This window comes from Apteryx mantelli, chromosome 2 (assembly GCF_036417845.1).
Source record: "Apteryx mantelli isolate bAptMan1 chromosome 2, bAptMan1.hap1, whole genome shotgun sequence".
Lineage (NCBI taxonomy): Eukaryota > Metazoa > Chordata > Aves > Apterygiformes > Apterygidae > Apteryx > Apteryx mantelli.
Window position 1 is genome coordinate 171,686,118 of NC_089979.1, and position 16,812 is coordinate 171,702,929.

The 16,812-nt window shown below is 52.0% G+C and overlaps 1 protein-coding gene across 1 annotated transcript in view; it reads right to left on the reverse strand.

Annotated features, from left to right (window-relative positions):
* The window catches only part of SETD2 (SET domain containing 2, histone lysine methyltransferase), a 58,620-nt gene that overhangs the window by 4,026 nt on the left and 37,782 nt on the right, over positions 1–16,812 (reverse strand). Inside the window, exons 13-17 of the mRNA XM_067292225.1 lie at positions 12,124–12,172; positions 9,950–10,133; positions 4,794–5,469; positions 2,126–2,260; positions 1,249–1,388 (exon numbers count right to left, since the gene is read on the reverse strand). Of these exons, the coding sequence (XP_067148326.1) occupies positions 1,249–1,388; positions 2,126–2,260; positions 4,794–5,469; positions 9,950–10,133; positions 12,124–12,172 (1,184 nt within the window). The remainder of the gene's footprint in view (positions 1–1,248; positions 1,389–2,125; positions 2,261–4,793; positions 5,470–9,949; positions 10,134–12,123; positions 12,173–16,812) is intronic.

The window sequence follows — 16,812 nt, forward strand, 5'->3', positions numbered from 1 at the left end:
GGGCTTGGAAGGTCTCCTGTTTTGCTGGTGGTGCAACTCTGATTTTTAAGGTAGCAGGAGAAAGCATTAACTAACAGGAGATGGAAAAGGTCAACTGATGCAGAGAAAATGAACACAAGCAACAATACTTTTTAAGCCACATCGAGACGCCGTCAGAATTTGTATGAAAAAACTCAGGCTTAACCCTTAAAGAAGGCGAGTTCCCACACAGATCTCTCTTGAAGTTTGAAATTAAAAGAAAAAAAATCCTTTTTTACAGTGTAAAATTCACGCTATTCCTTTTAGATACGTTCATAGGCGCTGATCCAAAACCAGCATACCTTAAAGGAGAGATCACAAAACTATGGGTAAAGCACTTAGCACCCAGCTAGGAAACTGAATTTCTTCTTTCTTGCTCAAGAATAGACCAGAGGCTTAAAGATGGAAAAAGTGAGGGTGGGGGAAAATAAAATCTTTGATGCTGCGCACCGCTAATCGCAGCAAGCCTAAGCTGCCAAAGACCTCGCATTCATACGCCGTTCCTTCCACAAAGCTCTCGAGTGCTTTAAAAGACTCCTTAGACTGGGCTTATTTGTCCGGCGCCATTGCCAAAGCCACATAGGTATTTTACAGAGCAAGGGACGTACAAGGCCTCTATCTGTTACTGCTCGGTGCGCATTCGAGGCTGGGGAGAGAAGCGCCATGTTTCGGCAACGCGCACGGCACGGAGGACTGTGGGACAGGTAAGAAAAAGGAACAACGTTTTTGAAGCCAAAGGAGCAACGAGAACAACAGAAGATCTGAAAACAAATAAACGGAGCTTGACCAAGATGCTGGGGAGAAAGACGCTGCTTGCAGGGACACTTCTGCAGTCAGACGTGCAGAAGCAGAGCCCCTCGCCACCGAGCTGTCACACGGAGCTGCAACTCAGGGCCGACAAGTCTTCAACGCGCGTCACCGTTTCAGAAAACGCGGGAGGCTGAAGTCCTCGTTTGCAAGGGAGCCATTTGCGACACAACGGTGCAACATGTTGCACTTCTGCTCCCACCAAACAGAGCTCTGTTTGGGCAGAGATCTAAGATTTTCAAGTAGGTAAAATATTGAAACTCCTGGTTCAGGCCAGTTATTCCCTCATTACTCAAAAAAACACTGCTATGTGTTTTGGGGTACATGGCAAGATGCTGAGTGCCCAGCAGCTCCCACTTCTCTCCTACGCGCTTCCACACTTGAGAAATCCAGCTCCCACCCCAAGTCAGCCGTAACGCTTACCTTGTTATCACATGGTAATAGTAGATCTTTCCCTCTGGATCTCGGGCCGTTTTCCAATTGGGTGGGAGGACGATGGTTTTGGGTTTTGGAGGGGATGGCGGTGGCAAGTCCAGGAGGTTATTGGTCACCACAAGCTCTGGCTAAAAATACCATAAAAGGAGTGAACAAAAAAAGAGGAGTACTGGAGAGAGCCCCGTTACGCAGGGTGACGGTGGGCACGCGTGAACCAGCAGCCCGGCCTGCCTCTCCTTCCCTTGCCCGCGATCAACCAGAGTTTGAGGGAGCCCACGAGCAGCAACGTTGCTCAGATAGCTGAGCAGAGTAGCACTGACCGCTCTTTCCCTTTAAGGTAAAATTCAGAAACGACATCAGAGCTGTCCGAGGAAATGGCAAGCATCATGTTTCTCACCTGCTCTTCGTCACTTGGTCGCATCCTGAACTTAGGAATACAGCTGCTTTGGCACCACTGCTCTTAAACCCTTCAGAGTAGCACACACGGCGCAAACACCAAAGAGGCCATCGCTTACGACAGAAGGGCTTCAGTGGCAAAACCAGCTCAAACTGCTCCCATATATCACTGCGCTCACCCACATATAGCCCTCTTGGATGCGCTGGCAGAAGTGCTGGTGGATAAAGACCTGAATATGGGCAGGGAACTGATCCGGGCTCAGAACCTCCAAATTTTGTCATCTAGGATGTGACGCCCCCGACCAGTCCAGAGATGGGTACCAGCACGCTGCAGCACGGGAACTCCTTTGGCTGGTGCTGCCAACGCTTTCGTGTCATCCAGGAGTCACCATCACCTCCTCTCATCACCAGGAATCAAGCAAAGCAACAGCAAACCAACCTGCCAACCCGCCTGTGCGCCGAGCCTTACCTGCTGGATGGGCTGAGGCTGCCCGGCTGCTACGATAGTCGTCACTGCTGTCGGTGGCTGCACTATCACTCCCTGCGGATGAGCCGCGTAGATCTGCTGGCCTTGGATGTACTGAAGACCCGGCTGTGCGTAACTCTGAAACGGAGCACGAGAAATAAATCATTTCAGGTTTAAACCGCGGAAGGGCTTTAGTTAGCTTATCTGCATTTCTTCTTGCAGGGCAGAGAGCTAAGACTTTCAAGTAGGTAAAATATTGAAACTCCTGGTTCAGACCGGTTATTCCCTCATTATTCAAAAAAAGTGCAACAGTGAGCAAAACAACCTATTTCTTGCCCCCAGCATGTTTATCATGAATAAAACTTCCAACAGATCAAATGACAGCGGGTATTTCAGAGCCTGCACAGCAAAAGAGCATCGGTGTTTCTCATACTGACACACTTGCACAGCCTACACCTTAACACTGCAGACCAAGGCATCTTCAGAGCGGGACCCACATGCTGGATTTCCCCCTCCATCCCCTATTAAGAGACAGCTGCTACCCTCAGCAATGCTCACTTCCAGAGCCGTCTCCCGTGTCCAACACAAAATCTAGGAAAACAGCAGTTCTTCAGGGGAACACAGATCCATCAAGGTAGAACATCCTGCTCCTCTGTCGAACTTAAAGCTTTTGATCCCTGAATCCTCTCATCAGGATAATTAAACGCCTACAGTCTAGTCTGTACTTGGAGACTGAGAAGACCACACAAAATGACAAAGTATGCAGTAAATAGACTTTCTGGCACCAAAGAAAGAAAGATCAGGCACAAAACTGTCTTCTTGACACATAGGAAAGGGTATTTGGTGAAGTCCTACAGCGTTCTTTGGGTAAATACCATCCTTTACCGCTCAGGATGAAATCCACCCTTACTTCAAATAAGCAATGAATTCCAGAAGAAAAAGCAGAGCAATTCTGAACAAACTAAGGAATCCACCAAGACTGACCCAAACATCAGTTGTGCAAGGAGGGCAAGAGAAACTAGACCTCGAAGGGTTTTATGGCTTCACTTAGCCTCACTGCAACACATCTTGGTCTGCTCTCAGTTGCCCAAAATTCAGAAAGCACAAAGACTGGAGAAGGTTTAAGAAAGAACCCAAAAGTGCTTGGAAGTTGCCTGGAAAATTTCCCTTCCAGATATTATGTTCCAGAAGGTTAAGGGGATCTTTTTCATGGTCTCTTTAACCATTTCCTATACAGGAGATAGAAGGAAACAGAAGTTCGATAACAGACATCTTCAACTCTCAAAGCCGTAAGCCAGGAAAAAATCAGAAACACAAGAAATTAAACAGCCTGTTGACGTTTATCACTGGAAAAGAAGTTATCAAGACCTGCAATCAATTCACTATCACTGGAAGTTCTGCAATGAAAATCAAATATTTTTCTACAAAAGAGATGATCGTTCAAAAATGTACCAGTGCAGGTAGCCTATGTTCCAGGAGTGTCAGACCAGGTAACTGCAACGGGAGGCTTCTGAATGACATTTCCCCAATCCAGGTCTGTAGAGACTCTACTTGGCCACACACAGGGCCCCCAAGTTTGCACGTCAGCCTGGAGTCACCTCCAGCAGCAATGTGCTCAAGTGCAAGGCCACCTCCCCAAGGTCAAGAGAAGCCAAGAGCTTTCTCCATGTCACTAAAAAGGCCAGACTTGCTCAGATAAGTCCCCCATCCATGTGCAACTACGCTGTTTGATGATTTTGGAAAGCACTGTGGATAACTTTGAAGTGACCTGCTCAAGCACAGCCTCAAATGGCCCCACCGGGCAGCTGAGAAGGACTGAAGGATAGCTGTGCTAAAAATTCATCAGCTCTATTAGTTATAACTTACAGTAGAAAATGTGGGTTTTTTTCTTGCTGTGCTTTGTCCCTTAAACTGCTAGTCCCTTCTCTCCTTCCCCGTGCGCACACGACATTAGGAGACACACCGCAACGCGTACGGGAAATACTGACTGCATCTTGCCCTCCTGGAGAACTCTCACTTCCAGTGCAAGAGAAACGTTTGCCTCTCTTTTCAGTGGACTGAACATTTCAAGGGAGACGAGAGCTCATCTCTCAACACTGAAGGTGAGGGCAGCTCTTGTGAGAACAGCACCACTGATGAGCACGCTTCTGCGCAGCACGGACCAGCAGAGACCAGCTCGCGCTGCTGAGCCCTAACCTGATGGGACCTCCCCAAAGCCAAGGGCAGAGCTCAGTCTCCATGTCCCACCCATGCCCAGCTGATGAGGCAGGGACCACCAGCAGGGCTGCAAGCAGTTTGGTGCCACAAGGACCGTTCCAAATATCTGTTCATTGGAAGCAACATTCAAAAAATAACCTGTGCTGAACAGGTTAAAAATAATCTCTGCCCAGCTGTCACCTCCTGCTTGGTCCCACTGACTAAGATGCATTGCAGCTTGCGCACAGCAAATCACCTGCATAAATGTGCTTTTCTCAGCATCTGGGATGGAAAATGATCTAAGTAGCGCTACTGCAGCTTAATATCGGTGTAAAGCAGGATGGTTCTAGGCAGCCTCATCCACCAGGATGGACTCTAGTGACGGGCACAAACAGCGGCTTTCCAGGTGGCTGCCACCTTTCGCTTTGCGGGGAGTTTGGGACATGCTGCGTTTGAGATGTCTCGTGGGAATTACCTGCACGATCGGTGGGGTCGTCTGCGAATAAGGGGACGTCACGCCATAAACAGTCTGACAGGTTTGTCCCTGGTAATATATAGCTGGCTGGGACTGGGCTGGCGAGTACTGCTGTTGTACAGCGACAGTCTGCTGGCTGGAGTCCCAGACCCCGTAACTCTGGCCCTGCACCGGCCCCGGGGCAGGCACGGGCAAGACGGCCACGTTCGGTTCCTGATGGACTACGGTGTCGCTTTGTGCTACATACTGCGGAGTCGTAACCTCCATCGTCGTTGCTACATGTTGGACTACTGGTACCGGCTGGGGCGTCGTTAAGGTTGGCTCCACCGTGTGCCCAACCAAAGTCTGCGGGTGCTCGTAGGCCGCCTGCGAGCACATCGAATCCATGCTCGGCGTGGGCAGCAGCACCTTGCCGGCGTTGGGGTTGCTGGGGTCCACGTAGGCCTGCATGGGGTAGCCGGGCGGGTAGCCGATGAAGCTGTGGTGGGGCGTGCCGTAGCCCATGGAGTCGTACGGAAGGGGGGATGCCATGCCCAGGTTCTGCAGCTGCTGCTGCTGCTTCTGAGCCTCCCGCTGGGCCACCTCCTGCTCAAACAGCTTGCGCCGCTCCTCGGTGGACAGCTTGTTGCGGTCCTTAAGCCGGACTTTCTTCTTCGAAGAAGCTGGAGTGTCATACCTGGAACGGAAAGAGAAGAAAACGCTTTGTGAGACGTGCCTGGAAACGCATGGGTATGGGGCACCGAGAGGTCCTCCAGCAGCAACCTAAGGCATTCGGAGCCACAGGGGCACAAGGCGCAAGAGCGGGACAAATTGCTAAAACTATTCATTTGCTCTGAGCTTCTGACCAAGCTTGGCCACTCACAGAGAGGAGAACCATCCTCTCGCCCAGCTTGCTCACGAGCGAGAAGCCCACAGCGCCGGCTGAGCAGGCAGCCAAGGAGCAAGGCAGAATAAGAGTGAACAAGCTCTGCTGGACTTACTGCCTCGGGTTCAGCGCTGGCACTGCAGGAGCTAACGGAGATCCAGACTGCAGAGAGTCTGGAAGACCGTTGGGCAGCGCCGAGCGATGGCCGGGAGACGGAGGCAACAACGGCTACACCAAGGGCCAACGGGAACCCAAAGGGAGAGGCCAGAATGAGCAAGGTTCCCTCTGCGCTGGCCACGTAACTCATCCAGCCCGCGCTGGAGCATCTCTGCTCCACCGCCCACGAGCAGGAGCGCGAAGCAGTTTTGGAAGAGGCTCACGGGTCCCCAAACAGAGATGCAGCTCCCACCGCACCACCCAAACCGGGCAAGAGCGGGGCAGCGTGCAGGAACGCGTCGAGGAATCCCCACCGCCGCCGCCGTGGCACTCATCCTGGCGGGATGTCCCCGTTCAGAGCCGCAGCGCGGCTTTTACGCAGCGTCTCAGGGTTTTGGCAGAGCGGCACGGGTAACGCCGCTGCCTGCATACCGCGTTTTGGGCAGGCAGGTTTGATCGACACGAAGGAAACCCCGAGCAGGATCATCTCAACGGAAACTATGCTGCCTTTAGCTGCCCAGGCAGGAACACCCGAGTCAACGCTACAGCGAGATTGCAGCAAATTGCCCACCGACGTTATCTCTTTTGGCCGGTATTTCCGGGCTTGGCGGGCTGCAGGGCTTTGGCTTCGTTTAGTTTGGCTTTCAGCGAGTGAAAACCATCCGCCGAATTTTGAGCCGCGCCAGGCGAGAACAGCCCATCTTTCCTGCCCCAAGAAAACAGGCAGCGTTAGGCAGAGCTTCGGAGCGGCTGCCGAAGCCTTCCGGACGGCTCTTCCCGAGCGTCGCGCTCCGAGCTCGCTTGCAGACGTTACTAAGAACAATGGAATTACAAACAACACGTTTCTGTTTAGAGTTACGCTATTTACTAGACCACAGTTTTGGCTTAAGAAATAATGAAGTGTGGACAGATTCTTTTCAAGGGTAAGAATTTTCACCCTGAGATGCAGAGCAGCTGGAGGGATTTTTCCAAGGAGTTAAAAAAAAAAAAAAGAAAGAAAGAAAAAAAAAAAAGCTTAAGAACTTTGATCAGACCTCCTCAACCGTGGAAAATTGAAGATGAAAGGTGGATATTTTGAGAAGTTATGAGTGTGGTAAAACAGGGATTACAAGCAAAAATGCTTTGCAGCCATAAGTATAACAGTCTCTACAAAGCATCCAGTATATACTTAATATACTAACTTCATATTCATGTGTTCAATTTACATATCAAAAGCACACTGCTACCAATACATACACTTAAGATGTTCCTTCGGTTCCACGGTCGCATTCCCAGAGTAGCTGCAAGGATCTGTTAATACGAACCTTACCGACGTGACGAGCTCAATTTAAATAATTAAAGTCCTTCCCGGCACTTGCCGCGGGAGTTTACGTGAGGGGCTGCTTGGGCGAAGGAACGGGCAGGAAAATCAAGGCTCCAGCCTCGAGCAAGGCATAGCGGGCTGGAGGCCACCAAAGCTTTGCATCTCCGCTACGGAAGTCGCCGTCGAAAGGTAAGCGGTGGCAAGGCAGGGAAGAAAGGCAAAGAGGACGGGACTGCACGCGAAGCCCCCGGTCCTCGGAGAAACTCTCCAGCCAGCTTTGCCCCTTCGGCATTCGCTCCGCTCCTCTCTCTGCCCTTATTTTTTGGCCCGTCCAAGTCTTTCATATGACTCTTCCACCTCTCGCTCCTGCGCCCAAACTAACACGTCTCTCCTATCCCGCTGCAAGAAGTTCGAGCCTTCTCAACTAACAAATTTATCTAACGGAGAACCAAGGGAACCTTACGGCACGCGCGCCCCAAGGAAAACGCGGACGCGCTTCCTCGGGAAAGCTGCTTGCTCGCAGCCTGCTTTGTCCCTTCCCCCGTTCTGCACGTCGTTCATCGGCACGAGTTAACGCACGGAGCAGATGGTTCACCTCGCTTCACCCAAGGCCGCCCCAGCACGGCAGCATCCGAGGAGAAGCGGGTTCAAGTTTCCTACCACGGACACATGCCGACGGCCCCAGCTCCGAGACACTCTGGGCGGGAGGGAATCGGTCGACTGCAAAGACCTTAAAACCACAGGGAACGGGGCGAAGGCAAGAGCTGCCCTCTCCTCCCGCGATGCTCAGCTATTCTCGCTTCACCGCGCTAACCCGATATCCCAGGCGGCGCAACCTTGGAGCAGCGCGCGGCAAGCAGGAACAGGACCGGAGCAGGATTCCCGACAGCAGAGCAGCCGCGGTTTTCGTTAAACACCTTCTGCTCAGCTCCAGAAAGCTGGGAAACGAGGAGACGGTAAAAGCTACAAGCCCGAAACAACCGGAAGGCAAAAAATACGGATTCTTATGAAATCGCACGGTTTCAAGCCTATCGGAAGATTTTTCAGCATCTGGAAGCGGCCACGCCATCCGCCACCTGGGAAAACAAAGTCCTGCTCAGCATTGCTGCCGCTGGAGAACTGCTCACCACTTCTTCCGTGGTGCAAAACTGCTAATAAATACGGAGTTCTGGGGATCCGATCGGCGGAGGGTCCCTGGGGCGTCCGTGGAGAGGGATGCCACGAGCTGGCATCCCTCGAGCGCCGCTCCTGCCCTTCCCCGGCCGGGCGCTCACCTCCCGCCGCGCGACCGCTCACCCCCGAGACCCTTTCTTTCCGTACGGCCTATTCCGCGCTATTCGTTTCTTCCTTTTTTCTATTTCTTTACGCATTTACTCATGTCTCTCCCCTTCTGCCCCCAGTCATCCGCTACGTTTCCATCCTCCAAATGGATAATTACAGTATTATAGATCTATGTCTTCTTTTTTTTTTTTTAATGCGGACGTTTCCAACTTTCCCAGCAGAACTCACCCCGAGGAGCGGCTGATTCACCACCAATTCTTCTGTAATTACTAAGTCGCGTTAGAACCCATTTGAGAGAGACAATGGAAAACCCGACTGTTTTAACGGCGGCGGCTCCTTGGTAATCTCGCTGCCTTTAAGGCGACCTAACGGCTCCCTGAAACAAAAGCCAGTGTTTTCCTTCTCTTAATTAATAAGGGACTTTTGAGTAAGAAAAACCGTCCTACATACAAGAGAAACAATGAAAAATAATTATAGTGGAGGTGCTGCTGGTGCGATTAAAAAGGTGGTACCCGTTTTTTTTTTTTAAAAAGTAGTTAGTAGCGTAGTAGTGGCACCAAATGGAAGCACAAACGGGCAAGGAAGTTTCACAGCTACTGTTTGCAGCGAGCCTGTCCTAACCCTCCGAGCAGCTTACGCCCCGCAGCAAGGAAAGGCTCCTCCGATAACTGGAAGCATTTTTATATCTTCGCTTTATGCACTTAGTGCCTCGTTCCCCTGTAATTTAAAATACTTTTTCTTTTCTTTTTTTTTAAGACGTAAGTAAATTTGACATCCACACCCTCCTGTCTCTCTCCCTTCCAAAGAGTAAGCAGGGTAAGTACAGAAACCGAAGCTAGCTTACAATCACGGGGGAAAAAATAAAAGGGAGCTGACAGCATCTCTGATCTCCGTATTATTCACAAGCACTCTATTAGGAAAGTTTTCCCTATCCGGTTGCCGGCGTTTTTGCAAAGGCAGCGCTTAGAAAGAGCTTTCCAATTTTAAAACTGCCGTGAAGGACGGAAGCAGCCCAGGAACCGAGACGCTTCCCGATTTCCAGGGCACTGGCCATGCCGTTTGCACTTTTATGGGCTAAGAGGGAATCGCACGACTGAGCGCTCGCAGAGAAGACGCAGAAAAGCAAAGCTGCCGCGAGGTCTTTCAACGCTTAAGAGACACCTCCTCGGCCGACGCGGCACGACGAAGCCATTCCCGTGGTAAAGCGGGAGAAACGGCGGCAGGGAAGAGCTGCTGCCGGCCAAGAGGGTAATAAGCTCTCGCGTTATTCTTCCTGGCCAGCTTGCACGTCGCTCCTGCACCTCCGAGCACATCTCCAAGCGTCGTTACCGCCCGCGGAATACAACTTACCATGCACACGGTATGCAACCAGGAGAAACCTTTTTTCCCCATCCCTGTATGTTTTCCAAAACAAATGTCCTTTTCCCACCTCCCAATTTTTTTCCTGGCCGGGCTACACATGCTCAGCACTCTCCGACCGAGCGAAACGCGGCAGCCAAACCCTCGGCGCCGCCGGCTCTGCCGCAAAGGCCGGCGCCGCCGGCAACTTGCCTGTCTTCCGGCCTCTTCGTGCCCCGCTCGTACGCCGAAGACGGCGGCGACAACGAATCTCGCCGCCTCTTCTTCTCTTTGCTCTGGCTCTGCCTCTCGGGATCGCGCTCGCGGCTCAGGATGGGGTTCTTGGGAGTAGGGGTCTGATCCCTGTGGCCTGCTGCCTCTCTCCCACGATCCGCTGCTAAGGAAGATGGGTAAAACAGTTACAAATCAGTGTGTTTCGACTGTCCCCTCAATTTCTCTGCATTAGCCAAAAGCGTCTCCATTCAAACAAATTATAGTTCGCTCCCTATCGGCCTCAGGGCTGCAGTACGGTTGAGATGAAACTTCCACTTTAAATTCTGGTTTTAGATACTTCTCCCGCTCTTGAGCCGTTATCTAGTGGATTAACACGCAGCAGGCTGCTTTTCGGATCCTATCGCAGCGCCCTCGCCTCCCGTTCTTTCAGGAGGACATCTCCTCGCCTAAATAAACGATGGCTTTGGATCTTAACGCAAACAACTCGAAGCACTTTTCCCGCTTGAAAAATCGGATTTTGAACCAAAACCTTCCCCCAAGCACGTCGTCGCCAATGCGGAGCCCGTACCGAAAGCGCTATTGCTGACGGGCCCCTGGCTGAGGACGCAAAAAAGCTCCTAACGAGAGGAGAAAAGTTGCATGTGGCAAAGCCAAGGAGTTTTCCGGTTGCTCAAAAAGCCCAAATGGTCCCTCGCACTCTCGTTTCCAGCCTCGGAGGTAATTTCAGGTGAGGAGAAAGAGTAAATGGGAAAGGGAGAGAGATCTGCAGTTAACCACCGAAACCCAGAAGGTAATTTTATTACAGCTGGGTCTAAGGAGCTCTCACCCAAACCAGAAGCTTCCCATAGCAACTGTGTTTGTAGCACTCGTTTCAGCTTGTCTCTGATACCGCACTGATGTTCCTTGTGCGGATTAACATAACGGCGTGCAGAGAGATGCTCCAAGGAAAACTCGGAATTTAAAGAAATGGCCCACGAGAGGACAGGCTAGCGAGTGCTGCTTTATACCAGAAATTCACCTCCGGGTTCCCTTAATCGTCACTGTACGGGTGCACCCATAAAACCCCGCTGCGCTGTGCCAGCACCACCCTCAGCAACCGGACGGGGTCCCCAAGTTTTCCTTTGGATGAGGAGCGTGCTTTTGCAGCAGATCTCCTTAGAGTCCATCTTCCCGCGTGCTGGTTCGTGTTACGGACTGGTCTCGGAGCACGTGGGCTGGATCTCTTTTGTAGGAAACTGGAAAACGTGCTCCAACCGCCAACACATATCCAGCCCGTGGCACCAGACCACAGCTAGGCTGGTGTAAGAAACCCTTGAAACGTGCACAGCGTGGACATCCGAGCGTCCAAGGCAACCGCGGCGCTCTGGAGAGCCGCTCGCGTTTCCTCTCCATCCTACCTCCCCCGGCAGCCTGTGCAGTTTCCATACGCAGGAAGGGAAAAGGGAGCTGGGAAACACTGTCCTAGCCCAGGTTCCGCCCCAAGTCCCAGGGCCGTCTCCAGAGCTGGTTAACATCATCTTCTGGTCCTAACTACACTGTCCAGACGAGAAGAGATTTTAAGGTGGCTCAACACATGCAACTGGAGACGTTAAGACCTGAACTCAGGGACTGACAAGAGCATCTATATACTGTGAAGAGATGCTGTACTGAGTGTGAAACTCCAATTTAAAGCATGCTCTTCTCTTCCTACAAGCAAAGCTGATTTCTCCTACCAGGAGCTGCTTAGGCACCGGCTATACTGCCATATGCCGGATTTGTGACGAGGCTACAGGCGTCAAAAAACCGAGTTCAGCCCTTGCAGTACTGCAGAGAGCCTGACTAAGAGGGTAAAAAACCTCTCCCACTCTCCTGTCTGAGCTGCCATACGGACGTTTCGCTTCACCCACTGTTTATTCATCTTCTCTATTTACGCTTCACACGTTACGGCGGGAGCTGCTGCCTATAGTAGATACGCGCAGCTCCCAACCGAACAAGGTCAGCCATGCGCCGCTGCTGCAGTACAAACAGCAGCGGAGCCTCAGCGTCGGTCCCCAGGGTCCGAGATGATAAATGTCGACCTCCGAACGGATAACCTCGCTTGACGGGACGCGCCAGGAAAATAAATGTGTTCTGTAGGAGCGGAGTGATACAGGGAAAAAAACGTGGCTACATACCGCTGCTCTCCTTCTCTGCTTGACTCTTCTTTGGGATTCGATACACCTCCTGCAAAACAATCCACAACCCGGAGTCAGATTTTCAGGCAGGCACATGAGCATATTCCCACTGTCTGCGGGGCTGGAAGGGACGTAACATGCTGCTCTAGTAACTCTAACAATTCGCTCACAATTTTAAAACGGAAAAAAAAAAAAGGTCTCCTGAAGCAAAATTCAGTCTTTAAACGTATCATCGCGGTGCTTTCTATATATTATCGCTCATCAGCATTTCCCGTTTGATCAGTTTAGGTGGCTTTTGCACCAGGTGCTCCAGTCCCTGTTTCAGGAACCCAAGCACGCCAGCAGGATCTGAGCATCCTGCTCGAGAGCTATCAACACCTCCGTTCGGAGGTCTGGGGGAACAGAGAAAGAAGGATTTTTGCGATTGGAAGAGCTACCCTCCAGAAGCAAAACCATATTTTCCTGCCTCTTATTTTATCGTCAGTCCTGGTGTACCTGCAGTCAGGATTTAGGTGAAATACAGCGGAGGATGCTGAAGCCAGCACGGATTCGAGTTCAGCCTCCAACGCTCGCGCCACCCCAGCAAGGCTAAAAGCAAAAGTACTTTGCAGAGGCTCTTCCCAAGAAAACACTCTCGTTTTGAAAGGGCGTCTACAGCCGCTGAACCCCGCCCTCGTGAACAGAATTACATATGCCCGCGTTGGAGCTATTTTCTAATAAATACCACGTGAACATGCCTGGACACCCGTGGCTTCATTCACTCTGATCCAAAGCGCAGCACCACTGGGACTCTGCTGCTCCGGAGGAACAGAAGCTGCTCCATCCTTACGTCCTTGGCTACTGCTGCAAAGCTTGCGGCCCGGCCCACGAGAGCTCTTCTGCTTCATGGGTTCTCCGGGACCAACCCCGCACTGCCCATCGGGGACCGTGGAGAAAGCTGGAAGCACCTGCGCTTCCTGAGATGCTCCCCAGGTTTAATGTTTGCTGTTTGAGGGCTCCATGGAAACAGAATCATGGAATCAGAGAGTCATGGAATGTTTGAGGTTGTAACGGACATCTGGAGACCATCTAGTCCAACTCCCCTGCTCAAGCAGGGTCACCTAGAGCACCTTGCACAGGATCGTGTCCAGGAGGGTTTTGAATATCTCCAGAGAAGGAGACTCCACAACCTCTCTGGGCAACCTGTGCCAGTGCTCTGTCACCGTCACAGGAAAAAAGCTTTTCCTTGTGTTCAGATGGAAGTGTCTGTGTTTCAGTTTGTGTCCATTACCTCTTGTCCTGTCGCTGGGCACCACTGAAAAGAGTCTGGTCCCATCCTCTCGACACCCTCCCTTCAGATACTTGTACACATTGATAAGATCCCCCTCAGCCTTCTCTTCTCCAAGCTAAACAGGCCCAGCTCTCTCAGTCTTTCCTCATAAGAGAGATGCTCCAGTCCCCTAATCATCTTTGTGGCCCTTCGCTGGACTTGCTCCAGTAGTGCCACATCCCTCTTGTACTGGGGAGCCCAGAACTGGACCCAGCACTCCAGATGTGGCCTCACCAGGGCTGAGGAGAGAGGGAGAATCACCTCCCTCTGCCTGCTAGCCATGCTCTGCCTAACGCACCCCAGGATACCATTGGCCTTCTTGGCCACAAGGGCACATTGCTGCCTCATGGTCACCTTGGTGTCCACCAGCACTCCCAGTCCTTCTCCGCAGAGCTGCTTTCCAGCAGGTCAACCCCCAACCTGGACTGGGGCATGGGGTTATTCCTCCCCAGGTGCAGGGCCCTGCACTTGCCTCTGTTGAACTCCATGAGGTTCCTCTGCGCCCAGCTCTCCAGCCTGTCCAGGTCTCTCTGAATGGCAGCACAGCCCTCTGAGGTATCTGCCACTCCTCCCAGTTTGGTATCCTCAGCAAACTTGCTGAGGGTGCACTCTGTCCCTTCATCCAGGTCACTGGATGCAGGAGGCAGTCTCCACCGCAGGAGCTTGCCCACCACGAGCCAGGAGAGGTGATGCTCCGGGCCCAGGTGGGAGTCACCTCCTTGGGAGAGCGGCACCATCGGCTGCGGCCACAAAACCACAGGGCAAGTTTCTGGATGACTAAGCTTGCTCTTAACATTGCTGGCACAGAGTCAGACCTGAGTGAACCCGTCCACTCGAGCATCCATTCACCACCGCTGAGAACAGCTACGAGCATGCACTGCCATCACACCGCCTGCCGCAGCTCCACACGCTCCCTTGAAGAGCGGTCAATGCCCAGCTATTCAGCAATTACTAAGGAAACTCGTTTGCCCCTTAGCTTCACTTATTAAGCAGCCCCACGGTGTCAGAGAATCACAGAATGGTTGAGGTTGGAAGGGACCTCTAGACTAGATGATCTCCAGAGCTCCCTTCCAACCTCAACCGTTCTGAGATCATCTAATGTCTTTTTACGTCCCTGTTTCTAACTAGAGGCAGGAGCAGAAAAAGACAGTTCAGGAAGATCAGGAAAGTCCAGAGTAGAAAAGAGGTAAGAAACACGACGTGGTAGCCACCTCACTAGTCTCCGAAGCGCCCCTCTCCCTGCAGTTGCTTTATTTCCTGAAGACCAAGCTTGCTGCTCGCATACCCACAGCGGAGGTCTTGCAAAGCTCTGTGCTCCTGCAAACTCATTTTGAGCCTGAATCTGCCTAAACGACACAGGAGGCAGAGGCCCTCGACAGCTGGGTTAGGGCCAGACCTCCCAGACAGGCAGCCGAGTTGACCTACTGCCAGGACCTCTGAGATGGGGTCACCAGCCCTTCCCCATGCACCTTCCAGTAATAAACACGTTCCTGATAACGAGAGCAGCCGGGGCAGGGAGGAAGCACCGAGGGGAGAGTGCAGACGATCGCCCAGCCCCGCGTGCAGCGTTTGTTTGCCCTTAATGCCGAAGCAAGCGCAGAGAGTCCAAAGCGAAGCGGATGGGCTCCCGGCCCTCGCAGCTCTTCAACGCCCACCATGCAAAATGAACGTGCCGCTGTCTGCGCCCGCGGCTGAGACCCGGGAAGTCGGGTCCTTGGTTTGCCAGCGAAGCTCCTGGCCTGAGTTTGGGTCAGCTGCCACCTCAGCACCCCTTCCCTTCATCCCTTCCATGGCTTCTTCAACAGAGCTAAGACTAAGACCGTCACTCATCATTTATGATATTTTTTTGACCTTCCAGTATCTGAGTGCTAATAGAATCCCTGGGACTAAGTCATGTATTTAAAACAAAAAAATGTGTTTATTCATTTATGCATTTCAAGGCAGGTCACATCTTAAAAGTCCCAGCACCATCTCTTTCTGCTCTAAGCCTTCTGGCAGAAGAGGTCTGAGATGGCAGGAGGTTTCTGCTGAACTGGCAACTTATGTTATGTGGCTGGTTTTTTTAACTAGGTTTTGTATGTGCGTAAGGGTTTTTTTAGAACGTCCTCTAACCACGTCCTTAATTATCCTGTAGGATCTTTAAATGTGTTGCATTAGAAAAAATCCATATTTACTTTCCATCCTTCTTCTTGCTTGCCTGAGCTACCACTTGGCCGCACAGGCAGGGCTCCTGCCTGCATCCCACGCCACCCATCACCGCAATTTCGCCTGTGCCTGTGCTCTGATCGCATGTGTGACGGGGAGCAGGTCTGGCAGCACCAGTGCGACCAAGCTCCTTTCACGACCATCCAAACGCCCGGGCAGGGGGACTGTGTTTGAGTTGGGTCCTTGCTACGTTCTGACATAGGTGGCAGAAGCCTCTGGTGTTTCAGACAACGGGGTGTATCGGTCCTTCCCCCCAAGACCAGGGGGTCACCCTCGGCTACGGCTTATTCCGTGGCCTGCATTGGCTGCCTCACTAAAACCCATATCCTTCTCCAAGATCAGACCTGGCGGAGTTAGAGCCACTCCTGTCCGCCACCGCCGAAGAGAAGGTGCCACTTCGCACAGCGGGATAATAAGAGGTGCTGCACCACGTTTAATACTTTATTGCTTCTCTGAAACCCCACCGGTCCTACGTTGATGATTCTTTCTCCAACGCTCCCTTTGCAACTTCGTGTAAAGACCCCGCGCAAGAAATAGAGGGAAGGAAAAGAGCCTCAAATGAAGAACATTCAGTGCATTTTGCTAATTTGAAATGCACTTCTTTAAGGCTTCAAGCTAGCTGAGACAGAAACCATTTCTCACGTACGTGGGCAGCGCACGACATGTTTGGGACTACTACAGAACCCCTGCGAACTGCAGGAGCTTAACACCACTCTGGTCTTTAGAGGCAGGAGAAAGACCTGACGTGCCAATATTGTACTTGGACACCTCAGAAGCTCCAACCTTACAGCGTCTCAGTACGGCACACAAAGCACCGGAGACAGCAAGATATCCCTTCTGTACCTGCCAAGATGTAGTATCTCGTTCTGAACCTGGACCTGGCAGCACCTGCACCCCCCTCGCTCGGCTCTGCCGAGTTACTCCATGCAGTAACGGGGATATGGATCAGGAACCAAGATTTAAACTCGCCAAGGGTCCTGGTCTTGCAAACGCCGCGACTGCGGTCGTCGCACAGAGCGCGGCGTTCCCGTTGAACGCCGCTCGACGTGCGGCGACGGTTACTGAGATGACACGTTGAACGGCTGCGCATCACTGCAGATTACGAGATGAGCTTTGTAAGCACCAGCATGTTCCCCACTGTATTTTTAATTTGAATATTCCGACACTTGAAGTGA